The sequence below is a fragment of the Myxocyprinus asiaticus genome, chromosome 11 (genome assembly GCF_019703515.2).
Source record: "Myxocyprinus asiaticus isolate MX2 ecotype Aquarium Trade chromosome 11, UBuf_Myxa_2, whole genome shotgun sequence".
NCBI lineage: Eukaryota > Metazoa > Chordata > Actinopteri > Cypriniformes > Catostomidae > Myxocyprinus > Myxocyprinus asiaticus.
Window position 1 is genome coordinate 38,751,075 of NC_059354.1, and position 21,790 is coordinate 38,772,864.

Sequence of the window (21,790 nt, forward strand, 5' to 3'; positions counted from 1 at the left end):
GGTGCATTCGCCAAAACAAGATGCAGGTTGTTATTAAGCTATTATTAAATCTTATGCACTGAAATTGTACACTGGATCAACTTATTTTAGTTGTACAGGGCATGATTTGACACTATTTTTATTCAGTTATGCACAGCCAATATCCCACTGATTATCAACCTTACATGTGCATCCTCTCAGAATCTGATAAACAGGCAGCCACTGTTGTGAATGATACAGATTTTATTTTAGAGGTGTCTTTGGATGCAGCACACTGCAGCTAAATATGTCCTTGGCTAATTCTCCAGACTTTATCCTAAATACTTATTAAATTGACTAAAACTCATAGAATTATCATCAGAATTTTTACTTATTATATGGGTCACACTTTGCATTATTATTCATTTTACAGTGTAATTAGAAATACTGAGTGACAGAAGAGAGTTACTACAGATGCAAGTCATGGATTGGATAGTATAATTAAACAATATTAACTTCAACTGTCAAACTCTAAACATCCAATTTAATTTCCAAAGGAATTTATAAACGGATGATTTTGTTGTTGCTTTGATATCACATTTGCCTATTACATTTGCATTGATTTTTTGTTCTAAAAGTGGTATTTAATAAACATCATATAGTAAACACAATATATTTCATAAGAATAGCAAACTAATAGGAGGTATTGTATTTTTCTTTTGCATTTTATGGGTCAATATACAGTAAAAAGCGGGGAAGGTAGTGTACATTCTTTTTTTAAATATTTTTTAAATGTTCTGTTCCCTCTTGCCACTTATTTGTTGGGTTTATTTGTGTTGAGCTGTTTGTAAATGCACTTTGTTCGTATTGTATAGTGATTAATTAATTTTCTATGTAAGTAATATGAACACTGCAGTGTGTGTGTTATGGTAATATCTGATGAAGACCTGTGATCAGCAGCTCAAGATGCTGCACTAGTGGTGAGCACGCTCCACTGCATCCGCACGCGACAGCTGCACACACACTGCATCAGTACCAGCGCAGCTCAGCGCGAGCGCACACAGCAGTACCCGCATCTTCGGACCGTGGACTTCACCGCGAAACTGGAGCAAACCGTTCAATATCTTCCGTCGAGCCAGTGGACCGGGACCGAAAGGCAACCACCACCCTGGACTGATGAACTTGCAGAAATGTCCCGGCACATCTACACCCGACACGGGATAAGCGAAGGTGTGCAGAAGCAGATGTTTCAGGTAGGGATACGAGCGAATAGGTTTTATCGACGTTAGTTTTTTGTTTTGTTAAAAATTATATAGTTATAAAATATTTTATATAGGCTATATATGGTTATAAAAAACTAAAAAGAACGTTAGTAGTTCTAACTCCTAAAAAGATCCAAATGGGCAAGGGCGTAGATTCCAGGGGGGATTGGTGGGGGGAAGGTAAACCCCCCCCCCAATAATCAAAACAAGCAAGTACAACCCCCCCAATATTTATGCCATGATCAATGGAAACATGTCAGTGCTTCAACCCCCCCCCCCCCCCCCACCCCCAGTGTTCATGCCAAATTTATGCCATTGCAATTGGGAACCATATATAACATTAGTTGTGTGTGATGTGAATCCGGACAAACAACTCTGCTGTTGTTGTTTTGATGTGTTGTATTGGTTTCACTTTCCCCACAAATAATACATTTCCTAACATTATCTCAAAAGCAAGCGTCTGAGTGTCCCTAATATGTCCATAAACTTGTCCTACACTGCCTGGCAAAAAAAAAGTCGCATATGCTAATATTTCGTTGGACCGCCTTTAGCTTTGTTTACGGCACGCATTCGTCATGACATTGTTTCGACAACCTTATGCAACGTCGCAACATTTATTTCCGTCCAGAGTTGCATTCATTTTTTTAATTTTGAGATCTTCTATTGATGACGGGAGAGTTGAACCATTCCATAAAGTCTTTCTCCAGCACATCCCAAAGACTTTCAATGGCGTTAAGGTCATGACTCTGTGGTGGCCAATTCATGTGTGAAAAATGATTCCTCATGCTCCTTGAACCACTCATTCACAATTTGACCCCAATGAATCTTGGCATTGTCATCCTGGAATATGCCCATACCGTCAGGGACGAAAAAATCCATTGATGGGATAACTTGGTCATTCAGTACATTCAGGTAGTCAGCTGACTTCATTTTAGTGCCGCAGAACGTTGCTGAGCCTAGACCTGAGCAATTGATGCAATCTCAGATCATAACACTGCCTCCAGAGGCTTGTACAGTGGGTACTTCCCTTCTTACCCTGACGTGCCCATCGCTTTGGAATAGGGTAAATCTGGACTCATCAGACCAAATGACCTTTTTCCATTGCTTTTCCGATTAGCCTCACTAACAAGTGGCTTTCTTGTGGCCACACAGCTGTTTAGTCCCAATCCTGTAAGTTCTTATCACATTGTGCGTGTGGAAATGATCTTACTTTCACTATTAAACATAGCCGTGAGTTCTACTGTCGATTTTTTTACGATGTGACTTCAACAAGCATTTTAGTGATCTCCAATCACGATCATTCAAGATTTTTTAGCGTATCATAATCATAGGCTCTTAAGTATCTGCTTATTTAAATCCAAACAGCGACTTTTTTTTTGGCCAGGCAGTGTAGATTTCTCATAATGCCTTGATGTTACAAAAAGTACTGTACTATATTGTATCTGATGGCAATATGGTACTTTGATTCATAATATAGTGCTGAACGATTACTATATTCACACACCATGGTATTTATAAGCTGCTTACTTATGGTATTACCATGGTACTTTTTGTTAGTGAAGTATAATGTAGGTTTTGCTCTCTGTATATGTTTTTTTTAATGCTGGGCAGAATGTTCCCTTGTCCCTCTCTTAGCATTTTTTAATTATTATTATTTCACACTAAGCAAGTCTTATAATGGCTTAAAGCTATGTGCTAATGTACTAATGATGCTAATGATCAATGGTTGTCAGTTTGATCCATTGTTCTTTAATTAGGCTGCTAAATAATTCATGTTCTCATTGATTTCCCTGTAAAGAATGAATGACCTGACCCAGTTTCTAAGAGTCAGTGCAGATGCTGATTTTTTTACTTTGTCCTTTTTTATGGAGCAGATGAGATCTGCCAGCCTCCATACTGTATATTTTAAGTGCATGCTTTTTCCTTAAGGGTTTCTATGCAGTAAGACTGCATTGCGGCCAGCCAAACTGAAGGCCAGTTTCGCCTGCTCAACACATGGCCTTGTTTTCAATGTAGAGACAATGCAGTGTTCAACTTTTTTTATGGTGATGCGCTTTGACATCTATCCCAATATACCTTCCTTGTCTGTCATGCATTTTGTCACTTAACACCCTGGAAAGATCAAAGTTGCACATGTCTACTGTATTTAGTAGCAGATTTATATCTCTGTACAAAACAGTGAAGATTAATGGAAGTTCACATTGAAGAATTGCTGAAGTGCTTTGACCATGGGTTTGCCTCTATATGCATTCAAATCTTACATTATAATAGCTTCTGTATCTGTTTGAATACCCAGGCCAGAACTTTGTAAGGGTATCCGCTGAGACCTCTCTTACAGTGCTGTGGTGGCATATGTGGGTGTATGCATGTATATATGAAGGTGCCCCTGTTCTGCTTAGAGGAGAGAAAGTGATTAATGGCTTGTTCACTTGCTGCAGGTGAACAGAGGCACCTACTCTCGGCGCAGTCGACTGAAGAGGTCTGATGGCAGCACAACATCGACCAGTTTCATCCTTCGCCAGGTAAGAGGGGCAAGCAAGACAAAACAAGCATTCATTTTATATTCAAGAAAGATGATTGAGATTATGGAAATTTCTTGTGATAGCCTGATACAGTATTGGCCTGGCCATTTAATTGTTGATATTTGTTTGATCAGTTCAACAGAAGTGATCATTGTAAAGTTCCAAAATCTACAAACGGCCTTGTAAATGGGTATTAGTGCATATTTTCAGTTTTCAAATGTTTATTAGTATTTTGAGTAAATATGGCAAACAAGTGCAAAATAAGTGTTTGTTTAAATTCAGCAATTTTGTGTACATCTAATTTACTTTCAGTAAATTGTATTTTATATAGTATCTGCATTGTATTGACCAATCCTGCACTCTAGATATAGGTATCGGCCATTAAAAATTTCACATTGATCGGTCAACCACCAGAAATTATTGTACTGTATATACAGTACATGCTATCTCCATCTATATTTTTCTGAAGCACACTCACATTTCATATGTTTTGCTATGAATTGTTTACTCTTTTGTTCAAGCTTTAGTTTCAGAGGGTATCTGTGAAGGACATCTTGAAGTATTTTGAACAGTAATTAAAATTCTTTGTGGATAATACAGTTTCCACTTCCCATGTGCCTAATAATTACATAATGGGCTTACATGTATGGTACGATCAATATGTACTTTTTATAGGGGCTAACAAGTGCTCATTTATCCATAATGCACACATTTCTAAATGCCAACGATGTGTTTTTGACAACAATGACTGAATGATTCCTTGGAAGATTTTAAACTCATGAGTTGTTTAAATCTTTGCATAATTAATAATTTGAGTGGAGCTGGTCATACTCAAAAGTTTGCATATCCTGGCAGAAATTGTGGCATTGATTTTGAAAATATGACTGATCATGCAAAAAAATATATATATATTTTATTTAAGGATAGTGATCATATGAAGTCATTTATCATCACATAGTTGTCTGGCTCCTATTTTAACATTTTTATTGATTCATAAATTAACACAAAAAATACAACAACATCTATATAATGAATCAAAAACTTTAAACATTAAACCCCCACTATATCCCCTCCCCCTACCAAACTCTCAACCCACCCTGACCCCCCCACGAACACCCCTGTGGTCAATAGAATATAGACACACACACAGAAAACTAAAACAACAACATAAAATAACATACAATAATCAAGTATAATAAAAAAAAAAAAAAAAAAAAAACTAAACTCTAAATTACTACCTCCACTGCCCCACCTCGAGATTCCCTCAAAAAAGCTAAATAATTGCCCCATTTCTTATTGTAAAATTCCCTAATCCCCATCCTAATGCTCGACCCCTCCTCGAAGGCAGCCACGCTCCCCACCTCCGCGCACCACTCCGGGAACGAGGGTGCTCCATCTGACTTCCAACTCCTCAAAATAACCTGCCTGGGTCAAAAGCCCTTCATGTACTTATCTACCAAATCCATGACCTCCCTATCTCCCAAAATACAGAGTCTGGGGCAGAACGAGACCTGAGTGCCCAACACATCACACACAAAACTCTGAACCTTCATCCAAAATTCTTGGTTCTTAAGGCACCTCCAAAAAACATGGATGGTGTCTCCATCTTTAGTATGGCATCGCCAGCAGATGGGTGTGTCCTTAAGACCAAGCCTATACAATCTAGAGGCGGTCCAATAAAATCTATGTAAAATCTTAAATTGCATAAGGCGAACTCTTGCATCTCTAGATGCAAACTTTATGTTTTTTAGAATCCTTGCCCACACTCCCTCCTCCAATACCAAGTTTAAATCTTTCTCCCATAATCTTTTGAGAGAATTTAAAGCTCCGTCCCCCAGACTCTGAATTAACAGGGAGTAATACACTGATGCCTCATGACCCTTCCCAAAGCAGCAATCACCACTTCCAGAGTATCTGCCGCTCTAGGGGGGTGTATGCTACTCCCAAAAACAGAGCAGAGCAGGTGGCACAGCTGTAAATATTTATAAAATTGAGATCTGGGAATCCCAAAATGTTGAATCAAATTTTCTCAATACTCCACCCTCATACAGGTCACCAAGTGTATTAACCCCCCCTCACAATCCAATCTGACCAACAGAAAGGGGACTTATTAATACATAGTTTAGGGTTCAGCCATATGCTCGAGGCTACGTTTAAATAAATATCAGAATTAAACTCTCTGGACACTTTTGTCCATATCAAGTGCAAATGCAAAATAACGGGGTGCGACTTAACCTCTCCAGCTAGTTTAATCGAAAGGCTTTGCAGTGGCGAGATAGGGGCAAGAACTTCCTTTTCAATACAAAACCAGGGAGGAGCTCTCTCAGGTGGAAGCGACCAATGAACCAAATATCTAAGACTGAATGCATAATAATCAAATAAAATCTTGGGTAGGCCTAACCCACCTTTGTCAATCGGCCTATGTAACTTACTGAAATTTAACCTGGGACGTTTACCATTCCAAATGAAGGACTTCGCTATGCTATCAAATTGCTTGAAATAAGAGAGGGGGACATCTACAGGGAGTGACTGTAGCAGGTAGTTAAATTTTGGAATGCAATTAATAACATTAACCTTCCCAATCATCGATAAGTGTAATGAAGCCCATCTGTCCACATCATTGAAAACCTTTTTATTAAGGGATCAAAATTAACTCTGACTAAATCGGACAAATTTGCTGGGAATAAAATTCCCTGTTTGGGCCACTGGAAGGCACCCAGCTGGAAGGCCGTTACTGGACAGTATGCTGTCAAAGCCAAAGCTTCAGGTTTAGACCAATTGACTTTGTATCCTGAGAATTTGGAAAAGGAGTTAATAATTCTGTGGAGGCAAGGCATAGATCTAGTAGGGTCGGAGACTAATAATAAAATATCATCTGCATAAAGCAGAAGCTTATGCGCCACACCTCCCGCCGTCACCCCTGGAAAATCATCCTCCTTTCTTATCGTGGCTGCTAATGGTTCCAGGGCAAGACAGAACAATAATGGGGAAAGAGGGCAACCCTGCCGAGTGCCCCTATCCAGAGTAAAATAATCTGAAATTAGTCCTGCTACAGGGTGTCTATAAAGTAACTTAATCCAACCAATAAATGTACTCCCGAACCCATACCTTTCCTCGTCAAAAGAGATGGCAGCAACCGGAGATTGATCATTCGCTACTGACCACATAATATTGATGAAACGCCTAATATTATCAGAAGAGCTACGGCCTCGAATAAACCCCACCTGGTCTATATGTATAAGTGATGTCATAACTTTACTTAATCGATTAGCCAGAATTTTGGACAACATTTTTACATCTAATTGGATCAGGGAAATTGGGCGGTAACTTTTACACTCGCTTGGATCTTTGTCCTTTTTTAGAATCAGACTGATCCGGGCTTTTGTCATGGTTGGCGGAAGCTTTCCATTCTTTAATGAATCAGTATAAACTTCTAACAAAAGTGGAGCCAGTTCTGTAGCATAAGATTTGAAAAACTCAGCCTGTAGGCAAGGCTTTAATTACCTCAACAAGCTCCTCCAAGGTTATCTCAGAATCAAGAGAATTTTTTTGCACAGTCGTCAGTTTAGGGAGATCTAATGGTTCCACAAAGTTTCTAATATCTTCATCAGTGGATGAAGACGTGGAACCATAGAGATCAAGATAGAACCCTTTAAAGGCATTATTAATATCAATAGCCGAGTTAAATATTTCACCACAAGCAGATTTCACTGAGGGAATGATAGAAAAAGACTCTCTCTGCTTTATATATCTAGCCAAATGTTTTCCTGCTTTGTCACCCAACTCAAAGTATGACTGTCTTGCCCTGAATAACCAAAACTCCACTTTCCGTGACTAAATAGTATTATATCTATATTTCAATCGGGTCAATTCTCTGAGGCCATCAGATGACATACGGCGCTTCAGCTCTGCCTCAGCACTTTTAATATTTCCTTCTAACTCCACAAGTTCTTGTGCTTTGGATTTTTTGATAAATGAGGCATACTGTATGATTCGACCCCTAAGAACCACCTTAAGTGCCTCCCAAGCCACGCCCACAGAGGATACTGAGGACCAGTTGGTCTCCATATAAACACTGATTTCAGTCTTTAACATTTGTTGGAAATCAGGATTTTGCAAAAGGGACACATTAAAGCGCCAACTATATGATTTCTTTTTTTCTGTATATGGCAACACCTTTAAACTCACCGGAGCATGATCTGAGACTAAGATATTTCCAATTGAGCAATCAACAACAGATGAAATGAGGGATTTGGATATATAAAAAAAAATCTATTCTAGAATAAATCTTATGGACTGATGAAAAAAATGTATAGTCCCTACCAGATGGGTTCAAAAGTCTCAAAATATCTGTAAGACCAAGATTTTTACACATCCTGTGAAGCGTCAATGTTGCTTTAGGGGGCTTGCACACTTTTGCTTCACTATGATCAAGGACTGAATCCTTCAAAAGATTAAAGTCTCCTCCCAATATTATATCATGAGGGGTGCCAGCGGCTTGCAACATCCCTTCAAGATCTATTAAAAAGCCTTGATCATCATCGTTAGGTGCGTAAATATTAGCCAAAATCAAACTTTGAGTAATCTTTCATCAATGCAAAAGTTTCTTTAAGGAAAAGTGTTATTCACAAAACAAGCTCGAGCCGCTCGGCGGAGCCAACGCAAAAAACCCAAAATGTCGCCCAGCTTCCTCAAGAGTAAGTACTGTGAGTCAGACCCACTCACATGAGAAACATCCAATGGTTTACTCAGTCATTGATTCTATAAAAGACATTGCCAGATTTGGACATGTAAATACTTTGCGACTGACCTTCATTTCTATTCTCAGTTTGGCCGGAAACATCAAAGCGAACGAGATCTTTTTCTGATGTAAGAGTTTCTTACATTCCTTGAACCGATCGCATTTCTCTCTTGTCGAACTCGCAAAGTCCGGGAACAAGAAAATATTATGATTCTTCCAAGAAATCTTCCCTTTGCTCCTCGCCTGGCACAACACAAGATCTTTATCGGATGATCTCAGAAATCTGGCCAGAATCGATCGGGGCCTGTTTCCCTCAGCAGATCTCTGAGCAGGGACTCTGTGAGCTCACTCGATTTCCAGCTTGTGGCCTGTTATTTCGAGCAGACTCGGGAAAAACTTGTCTAGGAATTTCACCATATCTCTGCCCTCCTCATGCTCAGGAATTCCAACAATTCGAACGTTATTCCTGCAGCTTCTATTTTCAAGATCTTCAAGCTTTTCAAGGAGATGTTCCAGATCAACTTTGGTCGCGGGGGTTAGCGGTTAATTCCCTCTCCGAAGATTCCAGAAAATCGATTCGTTTTTCAACATCAGTCACTCTTGTACCTAACTCAGAGAATTTTATTTCCATCGCAATAATCGATCGACGTATTACAGCGAGATCCTCCAAGTCAGCAATAATCTTCGTCAACATCACCGACATGTTGGACAACTGACGTTGGATTCCTTCTCCTGCCGCGCCATCCAAATCGAGTCCCCAGTCTGTAGGCCTGTCGGGGCTTTCATCCTGAACACGTAAGTGTCTTTTAATGTCTCCAGAGCGTGAGGATTTTGACTTCTTTGCCATGTTTTGCAACAAAGGGCAAATGTGTAATTGGGTGTATCAAATTTCACCAGATTATAACATGAAAATAATAGAAAATTCAGCAAAGTGCGCAGAGCTCGTCGCTCACACGTCTGCTCCTTGCATGGCATCACGTGACCCCTGGATTTGTGAGCAAAGTTTACATACCCTTGAATGTTTGGCCTTGTTACAGACACACAAGGTGACACACACAGGTTTAAATGGCAATTAAAAGTAAATTTCCCACACCTGTGGCTTTTTAAATTGAAATTAGTGTCTGTGTATAAATAGTCAATGAGTTTGTTAGCTCTCACGTGGTTGGACAGAGCAGGCTAGATACTGAGCCATGGAGAGCAGAAAAGAACTGTCAAAAGACCTGCATAACAAGGTAATGGAAATTTATAAAGATGGAAAAGGATATAAAAAGATATCCAAAGCCTTGAAAATGCCAGTCAGTACTGTTCAATCACTTATTAAGAAGTGGAAAATTCGGGGATCTCTTGATACCAAGGCAAGGTCAGGTAGACCAAGAAAGATTTCAGCCACAACTGCCAGAAGAATTGTCTGGGATACAAAGAAAAACCCACAGGTAACCTGAGAAATACAGGCTGCTCTGGAAAAAGACGATGTGGTTGTTTCAAGGATCACAATACGACGATATTTGAACAAAAATGAGCTGCATGGTCGAGTTGCCAGAAAGAAACCTTTACTGTGCCAATGCCACAAAAAAAGCCCAGTTACAATATACCCGACAACACCTTGACACGCCTCACAGCTTCTGGCACACTTTAATTTGGAGTGACGAGACCAAAATAGAGCTTTATGGTCACAACCATAAGCACTATGTTTGGAGAGGGGTCAACAAGGCCTATAGTAAAAAGAATACCATCCCCACTGTGAAGCATGGTAGTGGCTCACTGATGTTTGGGGGTGTGTGAGCTCTAAAGGCACGGGGAATCTTGTGAAAATTGATGGCAAGATGAATGCAGCATGTTAGCAGAAAATACTGGCAGATCATTTGCATTCTTCTGCACGAAAGCTGCACATGGGACGCTCTTGGACTTTCCAGCACGACAATGACCCTAAGCACAAGGCCAAGTTGACCCTCCAGTGGTTACAGCAGAAAAAGGTGAAGGTTCTGGAGTAGCCATCACAGTCTCCTGACCTTTAATATCATCGAGCCACTCTGGGGAGATCTCAAACGTGTGGTTCATGCAAGACGATCAAAGACTTTGCATGACCTGGAGGCATTTTGCCAAGACAAATGGGCAGCTATACCACCTGCAAGAATTTGGGGCCTCATAGACAACTATTACAAAAGACTGCACGTTCTCATTGATGCTAAAGGGGGCAATACACAGTATTAAGAACTAAGGGTATGCAGACATTTAAACAGGGGTCATTTCATTTTTTTCATTGTTGCCATGTTTTGTTTTATGATTGTGCCATTCTTTTATAACCTACAGTTGAATATGAATCCCATAAGAAATAAAAGAAATGTGCTTTGCCTGCTCACTCATGTTTTCTTTAAAAATGGTACATATATTACCAATTCTCCAAGGGTATGCAAATTTTGAGCACAACGGTTTGTTGAATCAGAGATCATTGCTTGTGCAACATGTTTCAATTTGGCATCTTCATGCCTAATGCCTGTACTAGGCTTAACTTGCTTAGTTCTCAGTATATATATATAGTTCAACAGGATTTTTCAAAGAATTATACTACCGCACAGCTTTTTGAATGGGTCATTTGGTTTCCAAGCAACAGATGAGTCCTCACTGTCATCAGATGAATATGAATTGCCTTAACAACTGCACTGTACTTGTTCAGCATTTAGTTGAGGTGAGATTCATTCTTCATAAAAAAAAAATAAAAAAAATGGGTTTTAAAGCTTTAAGCTCCAAATATTCTTTCAGTACATGATATCAGAAATGTCATCAAAAGTGCTGAATGTTCCCTAATAGAAATATGGATGATGTAATCCTTGTTGTCAGATTTAATAGGCTTTTTGAGTTTGCACTGAAGAAGGAAGTTTTCCAGAGGAAACCAATGGCCTTACAATGTGACATTATAGCTGTTCCTGAGTCCACCTTTGCTTATTTATCCGTATGACACGCGTTGAATGGCATTCTCTACAGAGCTTCTATTTTGCTAAACACTATGCCAATAGCCTTGTGTATTAAACAGTGACTACAAACGGTTCATTTTTTGCAGGGCTTAAAAACAAAAAAGAGCCATTTTTTTGCAGAACAGAACCAAAAAACGGGAACGAAATCCCTTTCAATTGTTCCGGAGTGAAAACATTATTTTTAAATGCTGGTAACCAGTTCATAACCGGTTCATTTTGTTCTTTTCATGAAACCAAAGACCAAAGGGTTTATCACAGTAAATTTTCTGAATTATACCACTTCCTGTTGCCCGAAAAAAAATTCTCTCTTTGTAGTAGAATATAAACAAGCACTTTGATTCTGAAGGAAACAGCTAGTTAAAAAACCAATGCTAAAAAAATAAAAATAATCATGCGGCCGCAAAAGGTGACCTTTAGTCTGAATGCACCCACGCAGCATGCAGGAGAGAGAGATTTAGGCTATAAATTGATTTGAGGTGGCCAAATGAATATTTGAAATATTTTTGAGAATATATTTAATATAAAGAATACATTTATTGAAAAGTCATTACTTTATATAGGCTACTGCATACAGTACTAAGCTTGTTATGCTTTGTTATGAATCGCTCATTTTTGCTTATTTTCGGTGAGGCAAGTCGCTTATTTTGAGCTTGATTTTCCAAAACAGGTGCCTTGTTTCTATTGTCAGATCTGGAAACACTGCAACTAGTATATTACCCAACCTTAGCACAGAGTGCTGCCATTTTAAAAGAACATTATTAACCGAAATTTTAATTAAGTTACCAGATGAGTTGCCATACAGCAGCAGAGGCTATTGAGGAAATCAACATGATCACTTTTATCTCAATCCTTTGCACCTTTATGTGACATGCTTCTTCAAAACGCCAACTACAGGCCATGATGCTAAATAAGCACTGTCATATGTTATTTATCATTGTTATTTAAGTTATTCTATCATTTGTAGTAAAAAGCGTTGGGAGTAATTTGATTACAAATTAATTAGTTTCTGTAATTGAATTACTTTAAGTACAAAAAGTAGTGTAATTTTTAATTATTGTAATCAGATTACAGTTACTTATATTTATGTTCATTACTTTTAGGTACATAATAGTATTCATTTAGAATACATTTAAAACATGAATTTTGACAATATGTACATCTGTTGCATTTTCTGAAGGATGTGCGTCCTGCAATGAGTCACTGAAAGGGAGAAACGTGTAGTGCTGTGTGTATTATTTGTGTGCGACTTGTGTTACTTGTGTACAGTGCATCCGGAAAGTATTCACAGCGCTTCACTTTTTCCACATTTTGTTATGTTACAGCCTTATTCCAAAATGGATTAAATTCATTATTTTCCTCAAAATTCTACAAACAATACCCCATAATGACAACGTGAAAGAAGTTTGTTTGAAATCTTTGCAAATTTATTAGAAATAAAAAAATTTAAAAAAAAATAAATAAATAATCACATGTACATAAGTATTCACAGCCTTTGCTCAATACTTTGTTAAAGCACCTTTGGCACCAATTACAGCCTCAAGTCTTTTTGAGTATGATGCTACAAGCTTGGCACACCTATTTTTGGGCAGTTTCTCCCATTCTTCTTTGCAGGACCTCTCAAGCTCCATCAGGTTGGATGGGGAGCGTCGGTGCACAGCCATTTTCAGATCTCTCCAGAGATGTTCAATCGGGTTCAAGTCTGGGCTCTGGCTGGGCCACTCAAGGACATTCACGGAGTTGTCCCGGAGCCACTCCTTTGTTATCTTGGCTGTGTGCTTAGGGTCGTTGTCCTGTTGGAAGATGAACCTTCACCCCAGTCTGAGGTCCAGAGCGCTCTGTAGCAGGTTTTCATCAAGGATGTCTCTGTACATTGCTGCATTCATCTTTCCCTCGATCCTGACTAGTTTCCCAGTTCCTGACACTGAAAAACATCCCCACAGCATGATGCTGCCACCACCATGCTTCACTGTAGGGATGGTATTGGCCAGGTGATGAGCGGTGCCTGGTTTCCTCCAGACATGACGTTTGCCATTCAGGCCAAAGAGTTCAATCTTTGTTTCTCATGGTCTGAGAGTCCTTCAGGTGCCTTTTGGCAAACTCCAGGCGGGCTGTCGTGTGCCTTTTACTGAGGAGTGGCTTCCGTCTGGCCACTCTACCATACAGGCCTGATTGGTGGAGTGCTGCAGAGATGGTTGTTCTTCTGGAAGGTTCTCCTCTCTCCACAGAGAAATGCTGGAGCTCTGTCAGAGTGACCATCGGGTTCTTGGTCACCTCCCTGACTAAGGCCCTTCTCCCCGATCGCTCAGTTTGGCCGGGCGGCCAGCTCTAGGAAGAGTCCTGGTGGTTCCAAACTTCTTCCATTTATGGATGATGGAGGCCACTGTGCTCACTGGGACCTTCAATACTGCAGAATTTTTTCTGTACCCTTCCCCAGATCTGTGCCTCGATACAATCCTGTTTCAGAGGTCTACAGACAATTCCTTGGACTTCATGGCTTGGTTTGTGCTCTGACATGTACTGTTAACTGTTGGACCTTATATAGACAGGTGTGTGCCTTTCCAAATCATGTCCAATCAACTGAATTTATCACAGGTGGACTCCAATCAAGTTGTAGAAACATCTCAAGGATGATCAGTGGAAACAGGATGCACCTGAGCTCAATTTTGAGTGTCATGGCAAAGGCTGTGAATACTTATGTACATGTGATTTTTATTTTTAATAAATTTGCAAAGATTTCAAACAAACTTCTTTCATGTTGTTATTATGGGGTATTGTTTGAGAATTCTGAGGAAAATAATGAATTTAATCCATTATGGAATAAGGCTGTAACGTAACAAAATGTGGAAAAAGTGAAGCGCTGTGAATACTTTCCGGATGCACTGTATAACAGCTTCAGCTCATTGGTAAATCCAGTCACCTAATGTAAGCAGCCCATATGCAGCAGTCAATCTCCAAATGGATTTAGAATCTAGGTCCCCCCTGAACCTTGGGAATTCAGTATTTTAACTGACTTCCAGGGCTCTATTTCTGGCCATAGAGGTGGTTTCACAGCCAAGACCTTCATTCAGGACACCCTATTTCTGGGTCTGCTTATACAGATATATTTGAAATGTGATCATAAGTAGAAGTTTGTTGTGTTCAATTTTCTCTCACTGCATAGCACACTCAAGCACACTCTAAATCATTTATGAGAATCTCAGATTTAGATAGTACACTTTGGTTTGTTTAGCACATTTAGTGTTTTTATGGTTTGAGGCTATAAATACTAATTCTGGAAAATAAAACTGCACATCTCCAAGACTGATTTGTATAGAGAGGCATTGAGAGGACATGTCTTGCTAAACCTCTAAGTGTCTGAGAATGTGTCTTAGCACTCTGCTCAAATGAAGTGAGAAAATCCATGGGTGCTGAAAACCTGCTGAGATCAAGGTTAAAGACAAGACTTCAGGTAATAATCTTGTATATAAAAAACGATGAACTGGCTTTGAATTTACAACTGAAATGAATCACATTTTGTTGTAGAGAGACTGACATTTTTAAAAAGATGAAAAATAATTAGGCCAAGCCATTAGAAGTATATTTATTATTCCATCATAACACATTTACAATTCCTGAGCATCTGGAGCTTGTATAAATTATTAATCCCTCTGGTATAGGTCACATGGCTAAACTGTTTAGTTATTAATTTATTTAATTGCTTCCCCGCTGTATTTATTGACCATAGGCCCCAAAAATGCTCAGAAGAAATGTGCAATATTAAAGTGTCTCTTAATTTGATGATCAAATGTTGACATAAGGTTTTAAAGATTTTTCTTACTAAATGTTTGAGAAGGAAATAATGGGCTTGATGATCACCCTTGCAACAAAGAGGGTTCTTTGTAAAATTATTACAACAATTCAAATATCAAGTATGGAAAGCAAAAGGAGCCATAACGTGTTCAAACTGGCTGTTACCTTTCAGCTCTTGGTGTTAAACAGTAGGTTTATTGCGTAAAAGACAATTTGTTCTGTTTTCATGGTCTTCCACTTCAACAGATGTGAAATAAAAAATAAACAGATGGCGGTTACATCATGTCTGTGAATATTAGTAGTGGTCTGAAGGATCATTTAGCAAAACAAATTTAAGTATGCAAATGTTATTTTTATAAATGATTTACATCTATAATTGTAAGATTCTATCATGATGGGGTTTTCTTTTTCATAGATGCCGATTTCATATTTTTTAAGAAAATGTGTTTATTACCACAGTATATTTATTTTGAATAGTTTCAAATGTTCACATTATTGTGGGTTAGGGTTGGCTCTTCTGACTTTGTTATGGGTTATGTGTTTTGGTTTGATTGGGTTTGCCTTATAGACAATTGTATTATTTTATGTATAAGAGTTGGTTAAATTATGAATTTATCTTGTCATTGAATCTAAAATACAAAATAGTACTGTATATAATTATTTTAAAAAGGATATATTTTACTTTCTAAAGATGAACTCAGAATAATATTTTATATCTTAGTGGGGCACGTTGCAGATGTGCATTCTAAACTGCAGGGGGCAGTGTGTGCCAGAGTGTTTATACTCAAGAGAGTTGTGAATAATTAACTGCAACACTGTCAGTTCATTCCATGTAATTAAATGAAAAGATCTGATTAATCCTGGTTGTCTTATTCTTTCAGTAGCTGGAATGTATGGAAATATAAATCAATAACAGAATTAGGAACGCAGCACAGAGATGTCTCCATGGAAATATGTCTTATATAGTGGGTTAATTTATTTTGTTTGTCCAGACATGTACTTTATGGTGCAGTTATGAATGAATCTAAATATGCTTTAAAGTCTTAAGGTTTTCAATTTATATATTAAGATGTTGGGGGAAATAGTTATGCATTTGGTACAATGAAAATAAATGATAATTTATTAAATAAATAAATTACTAAATTTAGCCAAGTGATTTATACCAGAGGGATTAATAATTTATATAATATCCCAATGCTATGAGGTTATGTCTGGTTATAGCTGGGAATTTATATGCTTTTGTCCCATTGACCCCAAGATGGGGAAGGTTTTTTTATAGCCTGTCTGTGTTCATTGGGGATGTAATGACACAAAGCAGTGGTACAATACCCGTATGTCAAGCTTCCGTTTTATGAATGCTGTTCATGTTTCATTATTCACATCTCCCATAAACTGATGGTTTGAGTGATTTACAAGGAGGGGATGAAGATTTAGAGCCCCGTATGTGTTATTGTTGGTAGTCGTGCTTGGATGATAACAAAGGTGAAAAAAAATCTTGTAGACTTACATTGAAGCAAGGACCCCAGTCATGTCAAAAGACCAGAATGTCATAGAGACTTAAGGGTTGGCTCTTTTGACTTTGGGTTTACCAGTGAGTAAGCACTTAGAACCATCCAGAACCAGGTTTGGGAGTATTCCATTACAGGTTACAGAATACATTGTCAGGCTCCTGTCACTTTTGTCAGTTTTGTGATAGTTATTTGTGGCTGGATCCTGACACCCATGTCTGTTCCTTTGTTTTATGTGAGCACATTGTTTCTGTTTGTATTGCATTGTGCTCTCCTGTCAGTTCTGTCTTAAGTGCTAACCCTTTTGTTTGTCTGATTATTAATTCCAGGGCAGTTTCTAGCTATAAGTTGTATAAATGGCCGCTTAGGGCCCCCGAGCCACCAGGGGGCTCCGCAAAGCAAGGTCATTTTTTTAATTTAATTATTATTATTATTTTTTTTTTAATATACCAAAAGCTGTAAGACTCGATTAGACAGCTTTAGGGGGCCCCCTTGTGGCCCGAGAGGGAAAGGAGAATGTAACTGCAAGGAGAGAGTTGTAGCTTGATGTCGCAGGCACTCGCACACTTAAAGTGTTTGTTCGTCATCATGAAGCACACATACAAGTCAGGAGCAGAAAAAAGTAAAAGGAAGAGGATAAGAAACACAGCCAGACCACTGGTAAACAGACTCGATGCTATCTTCTTTACACTTAGTTAGCTAGCTATCTGATGGTAGTTGCTGCAGATGGTACAATAAATGATTCAGTCAACCAAATTTGTCTTGTCTGAATCATTTTCTGGTGCCATATTGAAATATTTAGGTACATCAAAGGCAGCTGGGGATTCAGGTACACACAAATTGTTGTAACTAGCAATTTTGTATGTAATCATTATAAAAATCTGGTTTCTGTGTGTTGTGCCATTGTGGTAAACGTAAATGAGCACTGTAATAGTAATTAATTACTAATCTGTTTGTGAATTATTGTGCTAAAGAGAGGTGGGAAGTGGTTCGAAGATGGAGGTGGGGGGTCGGAGTGAACAAAAATAGAAACGATAAAGCACAGAAAAACCAATGGTCAAGGAGTGGAATGCTGTCAGCTCCCTGCAGACCCCTTCTCCTCCTCCTTTAACAGTCAACAGTAGAGAGCACTTGTCCTTTCAGACTGGAGCTCCCCTTAGCCAATCAGAACACAGCCTTACTGCTTTGTCATCAGCCTCTGATTGAGGAAGGCTCTGCTCTCCTGCACTGTTTGTGGAAGCTGATAAAATACCAGGTGTCTGCAGCCTCTGGGGAGAGCCCCACTTCTTTATGATGTGATCAATCACGTTCCATTTTCATTCATACAATACGCTGGCTTCAGGAGGCGAGAGGGCGGCTTCTGTCTGCTTTTCATTCCTGCTTTGGTGCTCTTTCTGTGGGCAAGAGGATTGTAAGAGAGCCTATCCCTGGAGCTTCCTTATCCCTCATTTGCATTTGATCGTTAAGGAGATCCTTTGGGAATATCAAACCTCCATGTACGACAATTTGTACCTGCATGGATTCGAAGACTCGGAGGCGGTGAGTAGGGCTACGGTCTATATGTGTCGAGCCATTGTTGGCTGGCTGCATCTTCACGGTCTTGTACATGGTGGTTAAATCCATGAATGCATGCACACTTAAATGCTCTGGGGAAGGCTGGGGGAATTCAGCTCGCAGATTGAAGCTTTGTTCCACTGAGAGTTTTGGGGGAGGGGAGAAGATCAGTGTGTGTATGTGTGTGTGTGTACGTGTGTATGGTTCTGTTTTCAGTGTTACCTCCACTCTTCCTCTAAACCACGATCTGTTCCACTGATGCTTCCGGAAGAGGCGACTGGGGGAGAGCATCAGTCAGCAGCCTGTTATTCTGTATCATTGAGCAGTCACTAATAATGCCACACTGCTTATTGTTCCATTCCTCTTTGTTTGCTCACTATGTTGTTGTTTCTATAGGATTTTCAGTGCTGTACAGCTTATATGTGGTCTGAGCTTCTCTTGCCACTTTGTTTCTCCATTTAATTGATGGGCTCATTTAATTAACATCATTAGACAAGTCATGAACAAGGCCTGTGTCTTCAGTCAACTGGTCACAAGTTTACAGCAAGAGCAGGGCAGGCTCTTTGAGATGCAGCCTTCATTCTTGTATTTATTTGCATACTGTATACCACATATTATCACCATTCTGTGTTGTTTCATTACAGTGTTTATGGTTGTTTTCCACTAATTGTTACCATAAATGTAAATTAAAAGCTGAATCTATGACAATACACAATTTTGTCCTTTTTTTCCAGTAAAAATATCTTGTCATGCTTAGATATATTTACTGAGGAAGCAAAATTGCATAAAATACTATGGCTTATTTTCGGGGAATATCTTGAATTAAGTTTATTTTTCTTACCCCATACTTTTTTAAGAATTAATCTTCAGTGAGGTTTATACTTTAAAAAGAAAACAATCATCTCCCTGTGTGCCACCATACACAAGCATCTTTTGCACAAGTTTTAAGTTGCAATAAGTTTATGCTAATTATAAAAGAAATTCACATAAAGAACATAAAAATTTTTAGAAATATGTTAAAAATGATCAACATTGTGTACACTCGCATGAGATGAAGTCATTTCAGAAACCCAATAAAAGCTGTTTAATTTTACATAAAGAAGGTCGCCCCCTCATGGGCACTGACATGTTGACAGCACATGACACTGTGTCATGCAACTGACTCAGTTACCACCAATAATAATGGCAATAATAATAACATGTTTACTGTACAGTATATAGCACTTTCAGCCCATGCTTAAACATAAACGTACATGGAAACAAAACAAGCAAAGCAAACAATAAAACAACAAACACGATATACTTACTACAAACAATAACGAATCCCAAGTCAATAGTTTAGTCCAGAGTGATCCACAAGACAGTCTGAACAGAAAGAGTGCAAGTGGAAAGATAAAATGTCCAAACAAGAGGTCCATGCTGGAGTCATGAAACAAACCGCTACTACCTGCTGCTCTCAGCGCGGCTCATAGATAAACATGTGAAATCAAGCAGCAAGCGTGAGCACAAGGCGGTGTTCAGCTGGCAGATAGCTCGAGAATCACCGCTGTACGGTCACAGTCCAGCATGTAACAATGTTCGAAAATTTGTTTGGTCTGAATACAAGAATGTCCATTATAGGGATGTGTGTTGTAAGACTAAAAAATCACAGACTAAAACAAACAAAAAAGAAGAAAAACTAATTTATGCAGTGTAAGGCGGCAGCACTTAGTAAACAAACCTCCAGTATCCAGGATGACAGGTGTCAGTATAGAGTCCAAAACCACAGGTACTACTGGGACCGATGGGATGAGTAAGAGCCAGCTAAAATCCGCAATGGGAGAAAGGTGCCTCAGGTTGTTCCTGGTAGGGTACTAAGCCTTACAGGCTCCATATGGTTAGGATTAGGGTGGGGGCAGGGTTAGGGCATCTGCTGCCTGCAAGCAACAAAGAGAGGCACCCTTTGTACAGTGGGCGTTAAAATCTTACTGAATGCACCTTTAAAGCAGTATAAACCTCATGGTGTCATATGAATTGATGAGAAGAACCTCAGATGTTCTGAGAAAAGATCCAAAACCATTACATATCATAATGGAACATACATTTTGATTGAGACTCAAAGATTTAGACAGTGGCCAGTTTTGCATATATATATATATATATATATATATATATATATATATATATATTTTTTTTTTTCTCCATAAACATTATCACAATAAATCTTAATGGCATGGATGTATTGACCAACACCTCTTGTGTCTATACATGTTTTTATTGTGTCTGTGGTAACATTCACACCACAGTTGATACAAATTTGATTTGATTTGGATATCAGTGATATATATCTGATTTTATGCAATGTGGCTAGTGTGAACTGCAAGTTTGATTTTTTTGGATTTTTATGTGAATCTACCTTGACATTTGTTGAAATTAATTTGATTTAAATTTGGGACTCAGTGTAAATCATAAAATGATTCATGAATTGCTCTATATAAAGTTTTACAGAGAAAGGTGCAAAAATATATTTGTATAAGATACACTGGCGGCCAAACGTTTGGAATAATGTACAGATTTTGCTGTTTCGGAAGGAAATTGGTACTTTAATTTACCAAAGTGGCATTCAACTGATCACAAAGTGTAGTCAGGACATTACTGATGTAAAAAACAGCACCATCACTATTTGAAAAAAGTCATTTTTGATCAAATCTAGACAGGCCACATTTCCAGCAGCCATCACTCCAACACCTTATCCTTGAGTAATCATGCTAAATTGCTAATTTGGTACTAGAAAATCACTTGCCATTATATCGAACACAGCTGAAAGCTATTTGGTTTGTTAAATGAAGCTTAAAATTGTCTTTGTATTTGTTTTTGAGTTGCTACAGTATGCAATAGACTGGCATGTCTTAAGGTCAATATTAGGTCAAAAATGGGAAGAAAAAAAACAAAACAAAAAACAGCTTTCTCTAGAAACTCATCAGTCAATTATTGAGGAATGAAGATCTCATATAAAGGTGTACACTACAGTCTTCAAAGACAAAGGACAACTGGCTCTAACAAGGACAGAAAGAGATGTGGAAGGCCATATATACAACTAAACAAGAGGATAAGTACATCAGAGTCTCTAGTTTGTCTCACATGTCCTCAGTTGACAGCTTCATTGAATTCTACCCGCTCAACACCAGTTTCATGTACAACAGTAAAGAGAAGACTCAGGGGTGCAATTCTTTATGGGAAGAATTGCAAAGAAAAAGACACTTTTGAAACAGAAAAACAAAAAGAAAAGTTTAGAGTTGGCAAAGAAACACAGACATTGAACAACAGATAATTGGAAAAGAGTGTTCTGGATCTTAACCCCATTAACAATGAACAATAGTATTTTTATTAACTAACATTTAGATAAATAAATGCTGTGAAAAATATATTGTTCATTGTTAGTTCTCGATATTTGATGCATTAACTAATTTGAACGAATGGAACCTTATTGTAAAAAGTGTTATGA

At 38.5% G+C, this 21,790-nt stretch overlaps 1 protein-coding gene across 2 annotated transcripts in view; it reads left to right on the forward strand.

The window, feature by feature from the left end:
• The first annotated feature begins 1,148 nt into the window (after positions 1-1,148).
• Positions 1,149-21,790, forward strand: part of LOC127448501 (voltage-dependent L-type calcium channel subunit beta-4-like) — a 50,667-nt gene continuing 30,025 nt past the window's right edge. Inside the window, exons 1-2 of one of the 2 annotated variants that reach the window (XM_051711099.1) lie at positions 1,149-1,211; positions 3,659-3,742. In XM_051711099.1, the coding sequence (XP_051567059.1) occupies positions 1,149-1,211; positions 3,659-3,742 (147 nt within the window). Of the gene's footprint in view, positions 1,212-3,658; positions 3,743-17,927; positions 18,292-21,790 lie in introns of those variants that run through there. The other variant, XM_051711100.1, reaches the window with a different exon arrangement.